We start from the raw sequence: 23,956 nt of genomic DNA on the forward strand, positions 1-23,956 counted from the left end.
ACAGAAATTGAATGTATTGTCCCATCCCTAATTGAAATATATTTTAGTATCGTATGCTACTTTTGAAATCCATACATGATAAAAACATTTGGAGGCTCAAGCTCCAGTAGCCCACCTCTAGCGCCGCCCAAGATGACAGAGCAGGCTTGTGATTTCAGAGCTCCTGCATTTGGGACTCAACCGGTAGGATTTACAATCAACATCCTTAACTTCGGACTACTACCAGCCCCATAGAACGTAACTTCGGACTACTACCAGCCCCTATAGAACTTAACTATCAGACTACTACCAGTCCCTATAGAACTTAACTTCGGACTACTACCAGTCCCTATAGAACATAACTTCGGACTACTACCAGCCCCTATAGAACTTAACTATCAGACTACTACCAGTACCTATAGAACTTAACTTCAGATTACTACCAGTCTCTATAGAACTTAACTTCGGACTACTACCAGCCCCTATCGAACTTAACTATCAGACTACTACCAGCCCCTATAGAACTTAACTATCAGACTACTACCAGCCCCTATAGAACTTAACTATCAGACTACTACCAGCCCCTATAGAACTTAACTATCAGACTACTACCAGCCCCTATCGAACTTAACTATCAGACTACTACCAGCCCCTATAGAACTTAACTATCAGACTACTACCAGCCCCTATAGAACTTAACTATCAGACTACTACCAGCCCCTATAGAACTTAATTATCAGACTACTACCAGCCCCTATAGAACTTAAATATCAGACTACTACCAGCACCTATAGAACTTAACTATCAGACTACTACAGCCCCTATAGAACTTAACTATCAGACTACTACAGCCCCTATAGAACTTAACTATCAGACTACTACCAGCCCCTATAGAACTTAACTATCAGACTACTACTAGCCCCTATAGAACTTAACTATCAGACTACTACTAGCCCCTATAGAACTTAACTATCAGACTACTACAGCCCCTATATAACTTAACTATCAGACTACTACCAGCCCCTATACAACTTAACTATCAGACTACTACCTGCCCCTATAGAACTTAACTATCAGACTACTACCAGCCCCTATAGAACTTAACTATCAGACTACAACCAGCCCCTATAGAACTTAACTATCAGACTACTACCAGCATCTATAGAACTTAACTATCAGACTACTACCAGCACCTATAGAACTTAACTATCAGACTACTACCAGCCCCTATAGAACTTAACTATCTGACTACTACCAGCCCCTATAGAACTTAACTATCAGACTACAACCAGCCCCTATAGAACTTAACTATCGGACTACTACCAGCCCCTATAGAACTTAACTATCAGACTACTTCCTGCGCCTATAGAACTTAACTATCAGACTACTACCAGCCCCTACAGAATTTAACTATCAGACTACTACCAGCCCCTATATAACTTAACTATAGGACTACTACCAGCCCCTATAGAACTTAACTATCAGACTACTTCCTGCGCCTATAGAACTTAACTATCAGACTATTACCAGCCCCTACAGAATTTAACTATCAGATTACTACCAGCCCCTATATAACTTAACTATCAGACTACTACCAGCACCTATAGAACTTAACTATCAGACTACTACCAGCCCCTATATAACTTAACTATCAGACTACTACCAGTCCCTATAGAACTTAACTTCGGACTACTACCAGCCCCTATAGAACTTAACTATCAGACTACTACCAGCACCTATAGAACTTAACTATCAGACTACTACCAGCACCTATAGAAATTAACTATCAGACTACTACCAGCCCCTATAGAACTTAACTATTGGACTACTACCAGCCCCTATAGAACTTAACTATCAGACTACTACCAGCCCCTATAGAACTTAACTATCAGACTACTACCAGCCCCTATAGAACTTAACTATCAGACTACTACCAGCCCCTATAGAACTTAATTATCAGACTACTACCAGCCCCTATAGAACTTAACTATCAGACTACTACCAGCCCCTATAGAACTTAACTATCGGACTACTACCTGCCCCTATATAACTTAACTATCAGACTACTACCAGCCCCTATAGAACTTAACTATCGGACTACTACCTGCCCCTATATAACTTAACCATCAGACTACTACCAGCCCCTATAGAACTTAACTATCAGACTACTACCTGCTCCTATAGAACTTACTCATAGAGTCATAAAATCACTTAACTTAACCCATTTCAACATTTATTTTTCCTGTTCTGATATTTGAACTGGTAGTTTATGATGAGCCAGACAGAAAGCACATGGGTTCAAATGATACCGAACCATGATATCTAAAATTCCATAATTAAACATACTCAGACTACACTTAAGTCTAGACTATTTTATAGCCACAGAGATCAAATTGCATGCTGTTTCAAAACATCTCTCAATAATTGCACTAAATGACCAGCTGCTACCAGGTTTATTTTGTTTATTCTTGTCTCGTTCGGAGTGGGGGTTGCACGGTTTGGTTTGGTTTGTTCTGAAGGCTCAGGTGCACTCTGGGGTTTCTTTACATCAAATATTCTGCAGAGTTCTAGTTCCACATATTACGCTTTGAGCTGATCATTGAGTTCAAAAGAGCATCCTTGCACATTTTTGATTAAACGATAAAAGAGAAATCTCTAACATATTTCATTCTTCATCCAAACTGGTCAAGGAAGCCGGAGAATTCTTTGATGAGGATAAAGCATCAACCTTTATGTTGAAAGGATCTTTATTTTGTGGACTTGCAAATGGTTTGCTACTAGATTTAAAAATGTTCAAAGAAAAAACAGGTGCTTACATGTCATGATCCTAGTGTGTTGTGCGTTGTTGTATGAGCTTTCCTAAGTGGTGTTGATATTGGTTTTTAGTGCACTGCTGTTCAGTTCCTAAAGTGTTTTAATGGTTGTTAGTCATTGCTGTGCAGTTGCTGAGGTGTTCTGACTGGTCAATAGTGTGTTGCTAAGCCGTTTTCCTTTTTTTTTGTTCTGGATATTTTCTAAATATATGCTTAATGGCCCAAGTCTTTCAGTTTAAATTTAGATTCAGATTAATTATTTTGTTTGCCTCTTTTGTCGTCTGCCAGGTATCATAAGTCTGATTGCTAAGTAAAGCCACACTTCTCTGAGTTACGCGCCAGTGCTGAATAATTGTAGGGTTGTTCAAATCACAAATCCAAACCTGTAAGTACTGTGCTGTGTTAACTTTCGAGATTCATTACAGACTTCCTTGCTGTTTGCTTCAGTGTAATAATCTGCTCATCTGCAGACAGGAGCTCTCTGTTCCGCCACATTTCTGCTCAAGGTGAAGATAACCGCCATGTCTGGCTTTCACTCACTCACTGAACTGACCACTCTTTCATAGCGGGTAGACTTGTTTACACCCTTTCTGAATCTGTCTGTCTCTCTCTTTCTCCGTATCACTTCTGTTTTCAACTTGAAGTCTGAGTCCTCCAAAGCCAATCAGCATTCAGGCATTCAGTTGTCTCCTCTCAGAATGTTGACTGTAGCAAGAAATGTTGGCGAAAATCCAAAGTTAAATCTAATGCCACAAATCTAATGGTAGATAAACACAAACCTTGAAATCCTACTTTTGATGGTAATTCGGTACTAGCTTAGCTCTCAGGACATTAAAACAAACCAGTCAATCTACTTTGAAAAAGGCTGCCATGAAACTATGTTTTAACCAATACAATGTAGGAAGTTAATATACCTTGTTTTGTTTAATGGAGGACATGGTTGAGTTTTTATCAGAGATATTTAGCAGAGATGGGCCACTACTATTAAAATGAATGGGAGAAACTGAAATGCCTAACCAAGGAGCTCTGAGTGCCCAATGGTCAATGGGTATAGAAGGAAGTCCCGCCTCACAGGTAAAAGAGCCAATCACCTTTTAGTTCCAAAGATGGTCAACAATGGACTGACATGCTGGAAAGATTTTGCCAATGTTCAAAGTGTATCCACCATTTTCCTTCATCCCGGGATGCTTATCGAGAAATATGGGCGTACTTCCATGGTCAAGTGAACACTGCTGTTGTTGCGGCGTACGTCCATTCATTCTTTCATTGTCCTGTTGGGATTTTGAGGAGCATTCTATGATTTCACGTGGACATCAATCACTATATCAGTGTGTTACTAAACCAAAGATGTATTACCAACCGGGCCAATTGGACCAGTGCCCAAGGGCCCTTGACTACCAGAGGCCCTTGACTGGGGGGGGGGGGGTTTGGGCTGAAAAGGTTGTGTAATGTAGTTTGGCGATCCCTCCTCTCGAAAACCCATCAACAAAATTTTGGAGGGGGGTCCTTTGAGATAATTGGCCCCGGGGCCAAAATCAAACACACTGAGAAAGATCTATGAAGTCCTCATACTTGGGTATGTAATTGCTTTTTCAAGTTTTCGGCTCAGACGGTTATTTCCTTTTAAATACGCATGTATGTTTCAAACTTTTGTTCGGGCGTGATTGACTGGTGAGAGGTGGTGCTATAGCTTCCATCCGTGGACGCATCAGGACGGTGATTTATACCTCAAATGCAATGTGGTTTTTGACTACCTCTATATTTGTTTGTTTTGGGGTCCAATCACAAAACATTTTGCTCCCATTTACAACTACATTTAGCACTGACCATTAGCGATTGGATCATCCGAAACGCGTCTTATTACCAGGGTCTAAAATGACTGCAGCCAGAGTTGGGGAATGTTGTAGAACAACTTCCGGCAGAAGTCCCACCCACATTCGTTTCCCCAGTAAGACCCCTAGAGCCAATCAACATGTCAATCAACTGGAGAACGCGCATGCGCATTAGCTATTCAAGCATGGAGAATTGCATCTTTTAGCGTAATATGAGGTAAAGAAGCACAATTCTATGATTCCAGTGTTGTCAAATTTTATTGCTGATTTGAAATATCTTCTTTGATCGTAATCTTGAACAACCGTTTTTGAGATTTTGGTCTTTCTCCATTCAAGTAGACAAGAGCTGCATTGGCATGACTGGAAATAACCTCCCGAGAGCGTTCCGAAGATGGCCGACAGTGGGCTGACTTGCTAGAAAGACTTGTTTTTTATTCAGCTGGGCAATATTTTGGAATTCTGCTCAGCATTAAAAGCTTCAGTAGAACTTTCCGCCCAATCCTCACCCAAACTCCTGTCAAAAGATCATTTTATCCAATTAAATATGTCACTATGCCCAAAAACAAACTAATAAGCAAAGCACTGGTTTAATTGGAAAAGTCAATCAGTAGATGAGATGAATAATTTTTCCTGTCACTAACAAGCCATTGATATAGACGAGTGTTCAGTTGGATTATTAGGGGCACAAATGAGACGCCACTTTTCTGTATTTATCCATCATAACACACAAAGGACTTGCAGAAACAATCAGCTGAAAGATTTATGGTTTTATTACCCAGACCATGTGCTTTGGCACTGCCATGCATAATGTTCTTTGATTAACCTTGTACCGAATCATTATGGCAATCATTCCTACTGCCATTACAAAGTGCATGACAAAGTACTATTTTGAATTAATTTTGATAACTTACCGTGATACTGCGACATCTTTGTCTGATTAAAAATGTTATTTTAAAAGCAGACTCATTCACAAAAACACACAAATGTGTTTAAAATCTCAACTTTCTCTTTCAAAGCTGAAAGAGAAAGTTGAGATTTACACATTTGTGTGTTTTGTGAATGATCTGCTTTAATCATTTTTATAAGCGTCTTTGATGCTCGTATCTCAATCTGTTTCCCTCATGGGTAGAGAGCGCATCTCCAGAACGCGCATCTCCAGAACGCGCATCTCCCGCCCCCCTCCGAACTACATCAGCTCACACGAACTTTTCGCACCCGGTCAAAAGACACGGATCGACCGATACGACCTCAGCGGGACTGTTACACTGTTTGTCCCGGTGTCAGTCCACACTCTGGTCCTGTCCTGTCCACGAGACACGCGGCTGAACGGTGCGTCAGTGATGTCATTTGGCTCCAAGACGCGCCACAGGTGAGTTTTGGAGGTCGATATTAGATATGTCATTATTAGATATTTATATAACTTAAACTTAAAATTAAACATTTCATTAATTAAAATGTATTTGTTCTGTCTTAGTCTCAGTTCAGATCAATAAATGCACTCAAAAAGTTTCATTCATTTAATCAGTAATTATATTAAATCAATTTAATTTATTAATATATTTAAAGTGTGTATTTGATATCTGACGGCTTCTTAGCCATTTTCCTGCAGTGTATTATGCCTGCAAAGATAACATTTAATTACGTTTTAAATTATTTATATTTGGGGTAAAGCTTATTTATTTATTTGTGGCATCTCTAGTACTGTTTTCTTCATTTAAAAGTAGCCTATAATGTTGTTCTGCACTCATTATAAAGGAAAATCAGCATGGCGGGTGGAGGGCACAAAATCTGGCCAATATCATTTTTGTTGCATTGCTGTGAAAAAACATAGTGAGTTATTTTCTCACTTTAATGATTATAATGATGTATTATATATCATATAATAATAATGATGATGATGATATAACATAACATGGTAATAACATGTATGTCTGATGTTATAATAAAAAATATTTGCCTTTACAGTACAATACAAGTCTGTTTACATTGCCTTCCTCTTTAAAAATGCAAACAAAAATTATTATTTAATTGCTAAATATAAAGACATTTTAAAATACTAATAATAACAATAATAATTTGTAATGTCTCTAAACAAAATAAAGTCAATAAACAGTATGTTAGTAGCATGTTGGAGTGATTGAAATCTGTTAAAGAGACAGCAGGAACGAGGGAATAAACACACAGTCCAAATAAAACAGAAATAAAAACATCAGTTCAGTTCATTCAGGTTCATCTCCATGTTTTTCTCTTCATTAGAAAACTGTCACTGACTTGTTTGTATGTACTTAATCTCTCTCTTTTTCTATCCATCCATTTATCATTTAGTACCTCAAAGTAGGAACTCTTCTGTCTGGAGTCTTTCAAGCGCTGGAGGATGTTGCACTGTTGTGCTCTATTCTGCCTCCTGCTGGCTAGGGTTGGAACTGCAGGTAACCTTAAAATTACAACAGGGTCACTCAGAACACAAAAGGCTTTACAAAAATACAAAAAGACTGTGATTTTATTTTTGTGCATGTAATCTGTAGTATTTTGTGTTTGTCAGTGTCTAGCAAGGAGCTGCAGTGCTCTATGTGGCCTGTGGGGGCGCTGCATCCTGTGCACGCTCAGCTGGAGCGCTTCGAGGTGGGAATGGGCTGTGCGGCCAGAGAGGGCGGACCTAAAGAGACCCATGTGATTTCAGTGGGCAAAGCCTCGAACACACAGGTACAGCAAGTCTGTCCACTCATTCATCCGTCCATCTTTATAAACATCCTGTTGGCGTGTGCACATTAACCTGTCCTGTCTCCAGGTAACTGTGGTACTGAGACCTCTGGCCCTGTCTCGTCCCGTCAACCGCCCGGTGATTCTGGTGTTGAGTTCCCAGCATCCCGCGCGCTGGGTGATAGAAAACGAAGGACTGCCGCACAACATTAACGTGCTTGTGCAGGTGTGTGTGATGCCATATCCCGTAGTCATAAGACAAGTAACTTAAATTTAGCTTGCGATTCACTGCAAATGTTTGGCAGCAGTTTGCAGCTCTTCACCGATAGAGTTTGCCACAAAGCTCATTCGCGGCAAGTTTGTAACAAGTTTGCCAGAACTCTCTATTTTTGTAAGGGGAGTCCTGCCTGCAGTGAATCTCATTGGTCCGACATTTTCTAGGTGTCTCTGAACTCCACGGCGGAGTCTGCGAGCATGTCCATTCGAGTGACGCAGGTGTCGTCTCTGCCGCAGCGTCCGCGAGTTCTGCTGCGCTGGATTCTACAGCGGCACGCCACGATCTCCTCCCTCACACACACTGTAAGGGCCAACCGTGTCTACCTGCGTCTGGGAGAGGGTGAGACCTCTACAAATACAAATACAATCAGTAAAGAAATGTAGAATGTCTTTTAATACAATTTGCAAATGTGATCCAGGGCCCATTTAATAACATAAGATGTCATGAAAGCCTTTTTTAATATATAGACTTCATAAATGGGACGAGCCCTTTAATATGTCCCACCCAAACTTCCTGTTTTTAATAGGAAATACTTTTAATAAATAAAAGGGTTAGTTCACCCAAAAATGAAAATTCCCTCATTATTTATTCACCCTCATGATATCCCAGGTGTGTATGACTTTCTTTCTTCTGCAGAACACATATAGTTAAATATCTCAGCTCAGTAGGTCCTTATAATGCAAGTGGATGGTGACTAGTCCTTTGAAGCTCCAAAAACCACAGACAGTCAGCATAAACATCATCTATACGACTCCAGTTGTTAAACTAATGTTTTCTAAAATGATATGATCGCTTTTGGTGCAAAAATAAAAATATTTATGAACTTTTTTAAGCGGGTTTCACACACCAATGATGGCAGAGTTGCATGCAAGGCGCTAGCCTGCCATTGGGAGCAACTTGGGGTTCAGTGTCTTGCCCAAGGACACTTCGGCATGTGGAGTCACGTGGGCCGAGAATCGAACCACCAACCCTGCGATTAGTAGCCGACCCGCTCTACCACCTGAGCCACAGCCGCCCCTTGCTGCCTCTTGTGTGATCATGTTGGCATGTTCACACAAGAACTGATGCACGTGCGACACACCCAGAAGAGCAGCAGTGCTGTTTACACGTGAGATGGAGGAACTCTAAACAGAAACTTGGTTGGTTTTGGTTTAGATCTGTATTTATTTGTTTCTTTACTCATAATGGTGCATTTGTGTGCTCATCCTGGATGTCTCAACCGAAAAGAGAATGTGAGATCACGTCTATAACATGCCAATGCAAATTAATTAATTGAACCGCTGGAGTCGTATGGATGACGTTTATGCTGACTGTGTGTGATTCTTGGAGCTTCAGTAGTCTGATCACCATCCACTTGTATTATAAGGAACTTCTGAGCTGACATAATTTACTATATTTCTTCAAATGTGTTCAAAAGAAAGTCATCTACACCTGGGATATCATGAGGGTGAGTAAATGATGAGAATGTTCATTTTAGGGGGTACATTTTCCCTTTAACATGGGATATAAAAGCACACATCAAGCCATTTCATATTTATATTGTTGTTTATTGGCTTGTGCTTTATATTGGCCCACAGATCCCAGCATGCCGAACGAGTGTCGTCTGCAGTCTCTCTTTCTGTCTCAGAATTATCTGGCCTCAGAGACACAGGAACAGGAAGTGCATGGCTGCATGCCATCCGGTGAACGCACTAATGCAGAAGTGCATGTCATCAGACTGTGGTCGTCAGGGTCGGGACTGTGCAGGTGAGTTCACTTCCCAAACTTCCTGAATTGAGACTTATAATGAACCTGGTGGCATAAGGGTTCCCACGGTGTTGGGAAACCTCAAAATAAACATATATTTTTAATACCTTTATTTTTTTGTTTTTGAAGGCCTGAAAAAGTAATAGAATATTACTTTGTGGTTGTGAAGTCAAAATCACGTAGACAAACCCTGTCTGTCTCTCTCTCAGCTCGCTGCAGGTGGAGGTGTCTGTCTCTCTGCTGCCTCCGGTGGTTGATTCAGGATATCACATGATCGTTCTGGTTCTCAGCAGTGCAGTTTCAGTGAACTGGGCTTTGGTGGCTCCAGAGGTCAGAGGTCACATCAGGGTCTATGTAAGGCATCTTAACTATCTGTAACCTGTCTGCTTTCCAAACGCCTCATTGACACGTTATTAAAGGGTTTGTTTAACTCTCTCAGTCGGCCAACAGTGTGAGTCTACCATACTCTCGGACCCCTGACCTCACCATGACCAGCACCATAGCCTCTGAACTTCTCAGCACGCCCGACCTCCTAGAATGGGCCGATCAGAATGGCTTTCCCCAAGTGACCTCATACACAGAGTCTGATTTAGCCAATCGCTTTGTAATCCAGTTAAAGGCGGGTGGAACAGGTGAGTGCGTTTCCAAGGCCATGTCCTCATTAACATATTGTCTTTTGAAAATGCATAGATTTGTCTACGTTTACGCCTCTCATCCACAATAAAAAGGCATTTTCCTGCACCAAAATGGAGTAAGTGCTGACATTAGTAAATCAAATACAGAATTTTCAATAATATACCTAAAGTACCTCATTTTTTTCAACATTGCACGTGTCCTTTGTGAAAAAAGACCATAATGCATTGTAACATGCTCACTAAAAATATAATATCGTTCACACTGAATGTGTTTATGCATCTGTCAGTGCTGTTTGTAAACATGCCCTAGAAGGACGTCTTCGACAGTTGCACCATTTGCACAGGAGCGTAGCATTTTTTAAAAGCAGAGCTCTGATTTAGGCACAGTTGTTTGTGCAGGGCTGGACTGGTGATCTGGCAATCAGGTGGGCTGACACACTTTGGGGCTGATCAGGGGGCGGACTGGCCATCTGGATAACCGAGTGGGCCGGGACAGCCGAGAAACATGCCGAATGGGCCACGATAATCTCAAATGAGCCACCGCATTATTCAGAATGGACGACAAAACGGTGCCGCGATATGCAGAAAAGGACAACGAACACCCCCCCCCCACCCCCAAACAACAAGTCCCGGGCTGATTTCTCATCCCAGTCCAGCCCTGGGTTTGTGCTATGAACATGCACTACATCATATTCAAATTGCATGAGAGCACTTAATCTAAATGCAATTTTGTACTGACTGTGAATGGGAGTGTTTGCGCTATATCTGGGCATATGCGCAAACAATGGCTGTATTCACAAAAATGAGGGCTGTCAGGTTAAAAAATAACGTGTTAAAAAATTACGCAATTAATCATGCTCCCGGACCATAATGAGGTATTTTCACCTTCGTGTTTTACTAGTCTTGTTCAGCAGGGGGCAGTAAGTGCAACTCCAGCTGAACAGGCAACAAAAACAAGACTCACTGACAGCAGACAGCACAAGATGAGAACACATTCTTGAGATCAAACACAACTGGACCGTACGCATCTCTGGATGCTGAGATCTCGTGATGTTTCAAACTACGTTAAACTCGACACAGCGACCTAAAAACTCTGTTTGTGATGGGACGCAACGTAATCTGATGCATGTGTTCAATGACGCGTTCCTAGAAAAGCCCTTATAGACCTTATTCACACGGGTGCCATCTTTGATTTTGAATGGGAATGACAACAAGTCTGTGCGGGATAGATGTACAGTCTCTTCAATGGGCTGTACTGCAGTTTAAAGTGTTTTTGGATCATTCCGTGGACAAAACTTTGATAAAATATCTGTCCAAGAATAATCAGTATATAAAGAACTCAGATGTGATCTCGTTCGTGCCATTGAAGATACAGTAAGTCTATCCCTCACAGCCTCGTTATCATTCCCATTAAAAATCAAAGATGCCGCTAGATTGAATAAGGTCTATAACAAGTCTACCTCGGACAGATTGTTCATTGTGTTTATTAAAATGGAAATAATCAAATTATTGCCTTCAAAAGACCCTTTTTGTATTGCCTAATCAATGCTTTCCTTGTCTGCCATAATAATGTATTTGAAATATCAGAATTATTATATTTATTTAATTTTATATAAAAAAAAATGAAATATAACTTTTATTTATTTTATCATTCTTTACTGAATCATTTTTATTTGGGAGCAATCTCAGCAAATGCAATTAATTGTGATTAAAATTATTAATTAATCAGCACACCATGAAATTAATTATCTCATGTAATTTATTCAATTTAAATCGATTAACAGAGCTAATTTTAATTATCATTATGATTTTATTTATGTATATATCAAATCATTTTGTAATTTTTTTCTAGGGCTTTTTTGCAAATGTTTATGTACAGTATGTGATTAATTGCAATTGATTTTATTAATTAGCACAATATGTAATTAATTTTATTAAAAAAATAATAATATTGCATAATATACTGTATATGTGTAGAACTGCATGTTTTCTAAACACGTCTCAAGACTTGAGTTGTTGCGCTGCATCTTGCTCATTCAGAGCGCCGGCCGCAGTGGTCGAGTCAGGAGGATTTAACAGCAGATAGAGGCAGAGAGGCGCTCACCTGTCGCTGTGACAACGGAGATCTTACGGTTACCATGGATATACAGATGCTACAGGTGACCAACATACACACTTAAACATGTAAACATCTAACTACACTGCAACTCAAGCTGAAGTGTGGTTTCACATGTAGTACGTTTTAATTAAACCAAACTTAGTTCGGTTAAAGTGAACCAGAAAGGAACAAGCTGCAAATGACCTCAGTGCTTTTGATGTTCACAGTGTAAGTGGACTTAAAAGAGGACCTAGTTTCTTTTTTGGTCCTCTTCACATTATTTTGTTCTCGGACCCCTTGTTGTTCACTCCACAGCTCCGTAAGTACTCAGAGGCCATTACAGCCAGGCCTGTCACCATTATGAAATTTGGCTGACAATAACTGCGATTATTATGATAAGCAATTGTCATACTTCTTGAACGTATGCTATGACAGATACAGACCTACACCTTAAATAGTCATTTATTTATATTTAACTTGAAATCATATAATAAAATGGGGCTATATGATTACTTCTAAGACTTTTAAAAATAAAAAATTTTCATTGAAACAAGTGCTTGGAGTGCTCAAACGCCATATCTTAACAAATCGAAGGTTAATTTTCTCGAAAACTGTAAACACTGTTTCTCTGTGGCACTATGAAAATTGCTTGTTTTGAGCAACCCGTCCAGCCCCACACAACAACATTGACTCTCTGAAATGAAATGTTTGTTTGTGCTATTGGGTGGAAACGGTGGCTCAGAAATGACACACTTCAGCTTTGACCAGTCTCCTTGTCATGTCTTCCAGTTCACATATTTAGACATCTTTAAAGTAAGATCTTGTTTCCAGATGTATCTTGAATATAAAAGTCATTCATCTTGTGGCAGTGGCACATTTTCCCACTTGTTTTAGGCATAAATGTTTCAAAAACAAATAAAAACACTTAAATACACATTCAATGCAATTACAAACTTGACTAGTACAAGCGTTCACTCTAAAATAAATGCCATTATTTTGTACGCACACACAGACTCTGTCTTCAGCGGTGGCGACTGTGACTCTGCGGGATCGAGGCTGTCAGGCGGAGTTTAACGGGAGCCACTTCCTTTTGGTTTTCCCCGTCATTTCCTGTGGGACGGAGGGAGAGACTGATGGAGTGAACAGACTAGTTCATTACACAAACACAGTGAGAGATGTTATTCATTCACAGTCAGAATATTGCTATTTGACCTTATTTAACAACACAAATGTGCTGTTGTTGTTAGGACAATAAGACACACTACAATGAAACTGAATGAGTTTAAATCTCAGAGTCGTAATAATCATAATTAATATGAATGAACTTAATAACGCTGGTGTTCTTATAATGAAGAGTCAGCATTGTGCAGAATTTAGAAATGCTCTGATTGTATAAATGAAGAGTTCTGTTATGCAGCATCTCCATCCATCCATCCATCTTCAACCGCTTATCCGAAGTTGGGTCGCGGGGGCAGCTGCTCCAGCAGGGGGCCCCAAACTTCCCTATCCCGAGCCACATTAACCAACTCTGACTGGGAGACCCCGAGGCCTTCCCAGGCCAGTGTGGAGATGTAATCTCTCCACCTAATCCTGGGTCTTCCCGAGGCCTCCTCCCAGCTGGACGTGCCTGAAAGACCTCCCTAGGGAGGCGGCCAGGGGCATCCTTACCAGATGCCCAAACCACCTCAACTGACTCCTTTCAACGCAAAGGAGCAGCGGCTCTACTCCGAGCTCCTCGCGGATGACTGTGCTCCGTACCCTATCTCTAAGGGAGAAGCCCACCACCCTTCTGAGGAAGCCCATTTCGGCAGCTTGTACTCGCTGACCTAGTTCTTTCGGGTCATGACCCAACCTTCATGACCATAGGTGAGGGTAGGAACAAAATTGACCGGTAGATCGAGAGCTTTGCCTTCGGCTCAGCTCTCTTTCGTGACAACGGTGCGATAGAGCGAGTGCAATACCGCCCCCTCTGCCCCGATTCTCCGGCCAACCTCCCGCTCCATTGTCCCCTCACTGGTGAACAAGACCCCGAGGTACTTGAACTCCTTCACTTGGGGCAAAACCTCATTCCCTACCTGGAGTACAGACTCCATCGGTTTCCTGCTGAGAACCATCGCCTCAGATTTAGAGGTGCTAATCCTCATCCCAGCTGCTTCACACTCGACTGCCAAGCGATCCAGTGAGACGAGTTCATTCCATGTGGGGGTTGGTCTCCGCCAAGGCTGCGCTTTGTCACCAATCCTGTTTGTGATATTCATGGACAGGATATCGAGGCGTAGTCGGGGTGGGGAAGGTGTGCGGTTCGGTGGGCTGGGGATCTCATCGCTGCTTTTTGCAGATGATGTTGTCTTCATGTCATCATCGGTCCGTGACCTTCAGCTCTCACTGGATCGCTTGGCAGTTATGCAGCATCTGTACAATTTTATTGCAACTATGCATTGCAATAATTCAAATGTACTTAAATGACCATGTGACATGCGTGTGTGAGCGCGTGTGCGTGTGTGCGCGCGTGTGCATGCATGTGTGTGCGTGCATGCGTGCGTGTGTGTGTTTGTGTGCCTGTGCATGCATGTGTGTGTGTGCATGCATGTGCGTGTGTGTGTGTGTGTGTGTGCATGCATGTGTGCGTGCATGCACGTGTGTGCATGTGCATGTATGCGTGTGTGTGCGTGCATGCGTGTGTGTGTGTGTGAGCGTACGTGTGTGTGTGCATGCATGCATGTGTTTGTGTGTGTGCGTGCATGTGTGTGCATGTGTGTGCGTGCATGCATGTGTACGTGTGTGTGCATGCACGTGTGTGCATGTGCATGTATGCGTGTGTGTGCGTGCATGTGTGTGTGCGTGTGCATGCATGCATGCGTGTGTGCATGCGTGTGTGTGTGCGTGTATGTGTGTGTGCATGCATGCATGTGTTTGTGTGCGTGCGTGCGTGCATGCATGTGTGCGTGCATGCATGTTTGTATGTGTGCGTGTGTGTGTGTGTGTGCATGCATGCGTGTGTCTGTGTGTGTGTGTGTGGGGTGTGTGGATAAGATGACACGTTTATCCAGCCACACATACACCAAACACAGATGACCCGAGTCACACTGTTATGAATCAAGTAGATCAATTGACAATTTTTAAAGTGGGAACATTTTCAAAAGACATGTAGTGTGTATCTAGTCTAAAACATGTGGGTAACACTTTACAATAAGTTTCCATTTGTTAACATTAGTTAATGCATGAGGTACCATAAACTAACAATAAACAATAATTTTTTACAGCATTTATTAATCTTTGTCAATGTTAGTTGATAAAAATACAATTGTTCATTGTTAGTTCATGTTAGTTCATAGTGCAATAAATAATGTCATCAAATGCAACTTTAAATGTTAAAAATGTATCACTATATGTTGAATTGAAATTACTAATGTGATTTTATATTGTAAAGGTGTTTCTCTGGAGACAGAAACCTTCAGAGGATTGGAACAACAACACAGACTGGGATGTGATGTATGACTCTCCACTGAGTGTTCATGTGAGTGTGACTCAAACTCTCTGTCTATGGCTGCATAACTGAAATAAAACCTCATAAGTGACTTAAAGTTACATTTAAAAATGCTTTACATTGGTATCAAATCAGTTAACTGATGGCATGGAACTATAAATGGAAAAAAAGGCTTGCATACTAACGTCCTGCTCCAAACTTGGTATTTAGATAATAACAATGCTAGTTGTCACTGAGCCCATCGCAGTGCATTCCCTAATTGCCTTCCCTTAAAGGACAAGTGCGATGTCGCCATTTTGGCCAAAATTAAGGATCTTTTCGGCTGTTTGGAACAGCCTTTGGATCAGGAGTGCGACTAATGTGCTTCAAAGTACTGACTAAAGAGTCGCACTGTGTTAATGTGAATAACGCTGTTAATCATGGATTCTCGTTTATTTTTCTCTGTTCAGATCAGCTGTGAGTCCTTTCTGCCCAGTCCTGTGCGTCCAGTGGACACGGCTCCCTCCTCACGGCCAGAGGAGTCGCTGTGGTTCGCTCCGGCTCCTCCCTGGGTACCGAGGCCCCACGGAGCTCCAATTCTGTCCATGGAGCTGTTTGTAACAGAGGCGTACGAGAAGAGACACGTGGGTCCGTGTGTTATCACAGCATACGATCGTGTCTACACACAGGTCCGTTATTATCTTGTTTTTAATCTGTTTCATTCAGCTCTGGTTGTTTTCATGTTGTTTGCTCTCTGGCGCCTCCTCAAGGTCAGAGCAGATGATAGCAGCCGGTGAAACAGATATTAAACATTAGCTCATGTGATTAAAGATCTCAAGGACCAGAGACTCTTGTCTCTATGTGGAGATTTTCACAGAATGTCTTTTATTTGGGGGGGTGAAGGGCAGATTAAAAGATGTGGACTGGACAGGAGATACCAACATTTGAAGTGTTGTCCTTGCTGTGTGACAAACAACTGTGTGTTTGCATGGATAAAGTATCTTAGATCTGTGCAAAAAGGTCATATTATGAAAAATAACAACAGTGTAAATGGAGAAAATAAGTGAGATAAAAACAAATATAGTGAAAATAACATTTCAAAGTAATCTAAGCTTGCAAACAAACAACTAGCAACACGTTTACCAATAAGAATAAATTAAGTAACACAATGTAATAATTAAATAAGTGTAGAAGGATAAATATGACAATTAAGGCTAAATGCTCTAATAATAGTACTAGATTTTTAAACTTCATTGAATTCACAGATTTTAGTACTTTATTTGAAATCACAGATTTTTTTTACTAGATTTGAAGTCAGATTTAAAAATATTTAGAACTGAATTTTAAGTCAGATTGTTTTTTTGGTTTTGTACTAGATTTGATGTCACATATTTTTTGGTACTTGATTTGAAATCACAGATTTTTAGTACTAGATTTGAAATCACACATTTTAGTACTAGATTTGAAATCACATATTTTTAGTACTAGATTTGAATTCACAGATTTTTAGTACTAGATTTTAAATCAAATATTTTACTACTAGATTTGAATTCACAGATTTTTAGAACTAGATTTGAAATCACAGATTTTTAGAACTAGATTTGAAATCACAGATTTTTAGAACTAGATTTGAAATCACAGATTTTTAGTACTAGATTTGAAATCACAGATTTTTAGTACTAGATTTGAAATCACATATTTTTAGAACTAGATTTGAAATCACAGATTTTTAGTACTAGATTTGAAATCAAAGATTTTTAGAACTAGATTTGAATTAACATATTTTTGGAACTAGATTTGAAATCACAGATTTTTAGAACTAGATTTGAAATCACAGATTTTTAGTACTAGATTTGAAATCACAGATTTTTAGTACTAGATTTGAATTCACAGATTTGTAGTACTAGATTTGAAATCACATATTTTTAGAACTAGATTTGAAATCACAGATTTTTAGAACTAGATTTGAAATCACAGATTTTTAGAACTAGATTTGAAATCACAGATTTTTAGTACTAGATTTGAAATCACATATTTTTAGAACTAGATTTGAAATCACAGATTTTTAGTACTAGATTTGAAATCAAAGATTTTTAGAACTAGATTTGAATTAACATATTTTTGGAACTAGATTTGAAATCAGATTTTTAGAACTAGATTTGAAATCACAGATTTTTAGTACTAGATTTGAAATCACCGATTTTTAGTACTAGATTTGAATTCACAGATTTGTAGTACTAGATTTGAAATCACATATTTTTAGAACTAGATTTTAAATCACAGATTTTTAGTACTAGATTTGAAATCACAGATTTTTAGTACTAGATTTGAATTAACATATTTTTAGAACTAGATTTGAATTAACAGATTTTTAGAACTAGATTTGAAATCACAGATTTTTAGAACTAGATTTTAAATCACAGAATTTTAGTACTAGATTTGAAATCACATATTTTTAGAACTACATTTGAAATCACAGATTTTACTACTAGATTTGAATTCACAGATTTTTAGTACTATATTTGAAATCACATATTTTATTACTAGATTTGAATTCACAGATTTTTAGAACTTGATTTGAAATCACATATTTTACTACTAGATTTGAAATCACAGATTTTTAGAACTAGATTTTAATTAACATAATTTTAGAACTAGATTTGATGTCACAGATTTTTTTGTACTTGATTTGAAATCACAGATTTTAGTACTAGATTTGAAATCACAGATTTTTAGTACTAGATTTGAATTTACAGATTTTTAGTACTAGATTTGAAATCACAGATTTTACTACTAGATTTGAATTCACAGATTTTTAGTACTATATTTGAAATCACATATTTTATTACTAGATTTGAATTCACAGATTTTTAGAACTTGATTTGAAATCACATATTTTACTACTAGATTTGAATTCACAGATTTTTAGAACTAGATTTGAAATCACAGATTTTTAGAACTAGATTTGAAATCACAGATTTTTAGTACTAGATTTGAAATCACAGATTTTTAGAACTAGATTTGAAATCACAGATTTTTTGTACTAGATTTAAATTCACATATTTTAGTACTAGATTTGAAATCACATATTTTTAGTACTATATTTGAATTCACATATTTTTTAGAACTAGATTTGAAATCACATATTTTTAGTACTAGATTTGAATTCACATATTTTTAGAACTAGATTTGAAATCACATATTTTTAGTACTAGATTTGAAATCACATATTTTTAGTACTAGATTTGAATTCACATATTTTTAGAACTAGATTTGAAATCACATATTTTTAGTACTAGATTTGAAATCACATATTTTTAGTACTAGATTTGAAATCACAGATTTTTAGTACTAGATTTGAAATCACAGATTTTTTTACTAGATTTGAAATCACATATTTTTAGTACTAGATTTGAAATCACATATTTTTAGAACTAGATTTGAAATCACATATTTTAGTACTAGATTTGAAATCACATATTTTTAGTACTAGATTTGAATTCACAGATTTTTAGTACTAGATTTGAATTCACAGATTTTTTACTAGATTTGAAATCACATATTTTTAGAACTAGATTTGAATTCACATATTTTTAGAACTAGATTTGAAATCACAGATTTTTTACTAGATTTGAAATCACAGATTTTTAGTACTAGATTTGAATTCACAGATTTTTAGTACTAGATTTGAAATCACATATTTTTAGTACTAGATTTGAAATCACATATTTTTAGAACTAGATTTGAAATCACATATTTTTAGTACTAGATTTAAAATCACAGATTTTTAGAACTAGATTTGAAATCACATATTTTTAGTACTATATTTGAAATCACAGATTTTTTACTAGATTTGAAGTCAGATTTTACAATATTTAGAACTACATTTTAAGTCAGATTGTTTTTTGTTTATTTTGTACTAGATTTGATGTTACAGATTTTTTTGTACTTGATTTGAAATCACACATTTTTAGTACTTAATTTTTAGTGCTAGATTTTAAGTTACAGATTTATATATATATATATTACCAGTTTTGAAGACAGATACTGGTATTAGATTTGAAGTCACTTGATTGAAGGTTGAAGGGATGAATTTAATTTTAACAGTGGAGTACAGTACAGCTCATGTTAATCAATGAACAATGCAAAGAAAAATGCAAAACATACTTATTCGGGATTTTAACATGGGACGTCTCAACCTTAATGTGTTAGCTGTCATACATGACATTATTTATTGTGTAACATCATTGTGCTATTTGTATGCATATTTGAGTTTTAATATATCACTGATCTTTATTAAAAATAACAACAAACCTCTCCTAAACAAGACTCGTTATTTGAGGTATCATTCATGCCTGTAGCACAAACGGTACAGGACGACTTACACACTGAAGTTTAATACTTATGTTTAGATGTTTGTTTTAAATGTTTTAACACAAGTTCTCTCTGTGTGTCTGTCAGGTGTCAGTGAGTGGCATCACAGGTGAATCTGTCGAGCTGCATGTGTGTTGGGTTTCTCCACTCTCAGATCCACAGACTCGCAGCAGCTGGAGCATCATCACAGACTCCTGCGCCTCCGACCCGTCTGTCTTACTGACCGAGAGAGAGACACGCAGCAAAATAACACACAGCACAGAACATGATGACAGCAGACAGTCAGACAGACAGCTGCTCCCACGCTGGAGACAGACGGTTTATCCTATTAGAGGGGTTAAAGACACACGACCCATCGCTGGGACGGATAGATTGGACGGGACGAGACAGGAGAGAGAAACGCGGGACACTGAGGAAGAGAGTGCGCTCACACTGCGCTTTAGTTTCATCCTCAGACCTGTCTTTAATAACTCCATTCAGTTCCTGCATTGCACACTGCGTCTGTGCGCATCAGGGGCCCAAACTGATCCGGGGTCCTCAGGGGCCACTGCTCAGACAGTGTGTCCACAGGGGCCCCGAATACCTGCTCTCACACACGTACCTGCTTCTAAACAGGTACAACACATGAGCCATAGACTTTTGTGTGAATTACTTTATAAAGTTTATAAAGTTGATATTTTGTGTTCCCGAAAGGCTTCTTAAAAGAATATTCCGGGTTCAGAACAAATTAAGATCTATCGACAGCAATGGTTAAACTTACAATGGAAGTGAATGGGGCAGAAATGTGAAGCTTATTATGTTAAAACATACACAATGTAAAAAACATTCTTCTCATAAAACTAAAAGTTGTCAATTTAAAAAAAAAACAATTCTGATTTGTCGCCATGGCAACAAAGCAGTAAAATTGGCTATAACTTTCGACAGAAATTTGTGAGTATTTTTAGGGGGGGGTAACCCAATTCCCAATGCATTCTAAGTCCTCGTGGTGGCAGAGTGACTCGCCTCGATCCGGGTGACTCGCCTCAATCTGGGTGGCAGAGGACGAATCTCAGTTTCCTCTGTGCCTGAGACGTCAATCCGCACATCTAATCATGTGACTTGTTGAGCATGTTACCATGGAGACCTAGTGCGTGTGGAGGCTTCACCCTATTCTCCGCAGCATCCACGCACGACTCACTACACGCCCCACCAAAAGCGAGAACAACATTATAGCGACCACGAGGAGGTTACCCCATGTGACTCTACCCTCCCTAGCAACCGGGCCAATTTGGTTGCTTAGGAGACCTGACAGGAGTCACTCAGCACGCCCTGGATTCAAACTCGCGACTTTAGCTGTGGTAGTCATCGTCTTTACTCTTTGAGGTACACAGAGCCCCGAAACAATGAGTATTTTAACATTTATTGACTGGCCACATTCACTTTCATTTTGAGGGCCTCACTGGAACCCAGATTTTGGGGGTGGGTTTAAGAAAAGAAGCGACCAGCGGAAATGTGATTTTGAGGTAATCAACATTATGCCACAAATGCTGTTGATTGAGCTTGTATTGAACCCGAAATATCATAATAGAGTTTTCCATGACAACTCAAACAGAGGTTTCCTGCTCAAAAGTTGTTAGTGATATTTTTAAACTGGTGAAAGAAATAAAATGAGGATGAGAGCCAAAATATTGAATGCCCCTTATTTATACCATGATCTTTGGAAACGTGTAAATGCCAATTTTCAAGCCAAATCTCCATCCTTGCATTTAAGTAATGTTTTTAACTATATCTGAGATGAAACTCATCCTATCTCTCTCTTGTACAGTGTGAGTACAGGAATCTCTCTCGGCCTGTACTGGTCACGTCTCCTGTTGGGGTTCTGGCTCCACCTGCTGGTCAGTACAGCTCACTGTAATGATTCTTCAATAACACATGTAGTGTATTAGCTGGTTTAAATTGTGTGTGTGTGTGTGTGTGTGTGTGTGTGTGTGTGTGTGTGTGTGTGTGTGTGTGTGTTTAGGTAAACTTGCTCAAAAGCCCGCTGAGATGTCGAGACAGAGTCCCTCACCTGACGGTAGGTCTTCCGTGCCTCCCTCATTCTGTTATTTTTGTAATGTTATAATTAGACATTTAAATGTTTTTCCTCTCCTCATAATTATTTGGGTTGTTTATTAATTTGAGTTCATTTTCAGATTCTAGTAGAGCAGACACGGGTGCCGTGCTGGTGATCGTGTTTGTTGCATTTGTGATGGCCGTCAGTCTGATGGGGGCACTGTGGTGCATCTACACTAACACTGGTACAAACACACAAACACTCACAACACACCATCAGCTAACACAGTATCAATACATGATTCGTATTTAACAAAAGTTGTTAGTGCTACAATAGTAACAACAGTCTTTGTTTGTTTTATTGGTTGTTAGGGAGACGTGAAATGACACAGAGAGACCCAGGGGCGTAACGCCCCCAATGTTCACACCAAATCTGTGCCCTTGGAGAGACCATGTCCTGGAGACCACAGCACACGGGCTTCAGGAACCCGACGACACCACTGGACCAAACCAACACTTGACACGAGATGAAATAAACATGCGGCTGACATTTCTAAAGTGTATAAAGTTATTGGTGTACCACTGCACTGAGGTGTGCAACCGTATGATTGTATTTGCTGCTGATTTAATATTATGTAGAATAATTGTATTTATTGGTCTTACTGTCTGATATGTGTGTATCTGAATGCTCATTTTATCTTCTGGATTTATAGTGTGTCCTTATTAGTCCTGAGATGTTGTAGATATTTTAAAGGAATATTTAATAAAAGTTAAGCTCAATTGACAGCTTTTGAGGCATAATTTTGATTACTGAAAATAATTTCGACTTGATCCTAATAAAAATAATTAATAAAAAAAAACACATCTGGCTTACAGTAATGCACGTACAATAATATAAATGTGGCCTATCTGTAAACGTTATATCACTCAAAATTTCAAAAGTATTGCCACAAGATATAAACAATATGTGTGTTAACATGATTTTAGTGTGATAAACTAACCCGACCTTTTCTGTGTAAAGTTATCCAATTTTACAACTTTATTGCCATGACGACATAACGCTAAACCCTAAAATGACTATTTTACGCTCAAATAATACTTTTATAACAGAAGTTAAACGAGTGCTTCACATTTCTGCCTTTAAACCCTCCAAAAATTGGCCCCATTGACTTCCATTGTAAGTGCCTCATTATAACCTCAAAAATGGAAATAAAGGTGTGACGAGCCTAAATACATTTTTGTGGTAATCAACAAAATACCAAAAATGCTGTTGATTGCTGTCGATTAACTTAAGTATTGATCTCAGAATATTCCTTTAAAGTTAATGTCAGCATTAAAGAAATAAACCCTGGACGTGCACACCGCTGTGTGACTGCAGTGAGATTTGGGGTAGAGCTTTAAACTTTTGCTGTCATTTTTAACATTTTAAACTTTAAAACAAAACTTAAGCAACTGCTGAGACCTTATCAATCCAGAAAAACCTGTTAAATGCTGTCACAAATGATTTGGTTGCATTATTGTTTATTATTAAAGAGGTCTTATCATCAGACGTCACATTTACTTGTTTCTTTAAAATACAAGAGTTTGATGTAGTTTGCAACATATACTGACTTGTGAAAAATCATCATGATTGTATTATAACAATGAGCTCAATGTCTTTTTAAGAGCGTTTCATCTGGAAAGCACTGCGTTTGAATTAACATCTGCTAAACATCTTAAAAAGATCATATTTACAAACATAAACCATAAAGGTCTCAAAGACATCTGTTAAATGTCTTTTTGACATCCGAGAGGAATTTGGATAACATACGAACACTTTCAAGATGTCTGTTTTAGATTTGTTTTCCTCTGGAAAGCGTCACAATCTGATAAACATCTGCTAAACATCTTAAAAAGATCCAAAATACAAACACCTTTTAAAGACATCTGATGTCTAATTTTCATCCGAGAGAAACCCTGACAGCACACGTACATCTCCGAAATGTCTGGTTTAGATCTTTTCCTC

General features: G+C 38.7%; 1 protein-coding gene across 1 annotated transcript; it reads left to right on the top strand.

The window, feature by feature from the left end:
- The first annotated feature begins 5,745 nt into the window (after nucleotides 1-5,745).
- Nucleotides 5,746-22,395, top strand: LOC127648197 (transforming growth factor beta receptor type 3-like). Its single transcript, XM_052132779.1, has 16 exons — nucleotides 5,746-5,993; nucleotides 7,150-7,327; nucleotides 7,413-7,550; nucleotides 7,766-7,940; nucleotides 9,179-9,347; nucleotides 9,557-9,701; nucleotides 9,787-9,987; nucleotides 12,025-12,141; nucleotides 13,093-13,248; nucleotides 15,511-15,597; nucleotides 16,017-16,235; nucleotides 20,008-20,535; nucleotides 21,725-21,794; nucleotides 21,920-21,977; nucleotides 22,102-22,196; nucleotides 22,324-22,395. The coding sequence occupies exons 1-16, from the start codon at nucleotides 5,746-5,748 to the stop codon at nucleotides 22,359-22,361; spliced, it is 2,622 nt and encodes an 873-aa protein (XP_051988739.1). The 3' UTR covers nucleotides 22,362-22,395.
- Nucleotides 22,396-23,956: the final 1,561 nt, after the last annotated feature.

Source organism: Xyrauchen texanus, chromosome 8 (genome assembly GCF_025860055.1).
Source record: "Xyrauchen texanus isolate HMW12.3.18 chromosome 8, RBS_HiC_50CHRs, whole genome shotgun sequence".
Lineage (NCBI taxonomy): Eukaryota > Metazoa > Chordata > Actinopteri > Cypriniformes > Catostomidae > Xyrauchen > Xyrauchen texanus.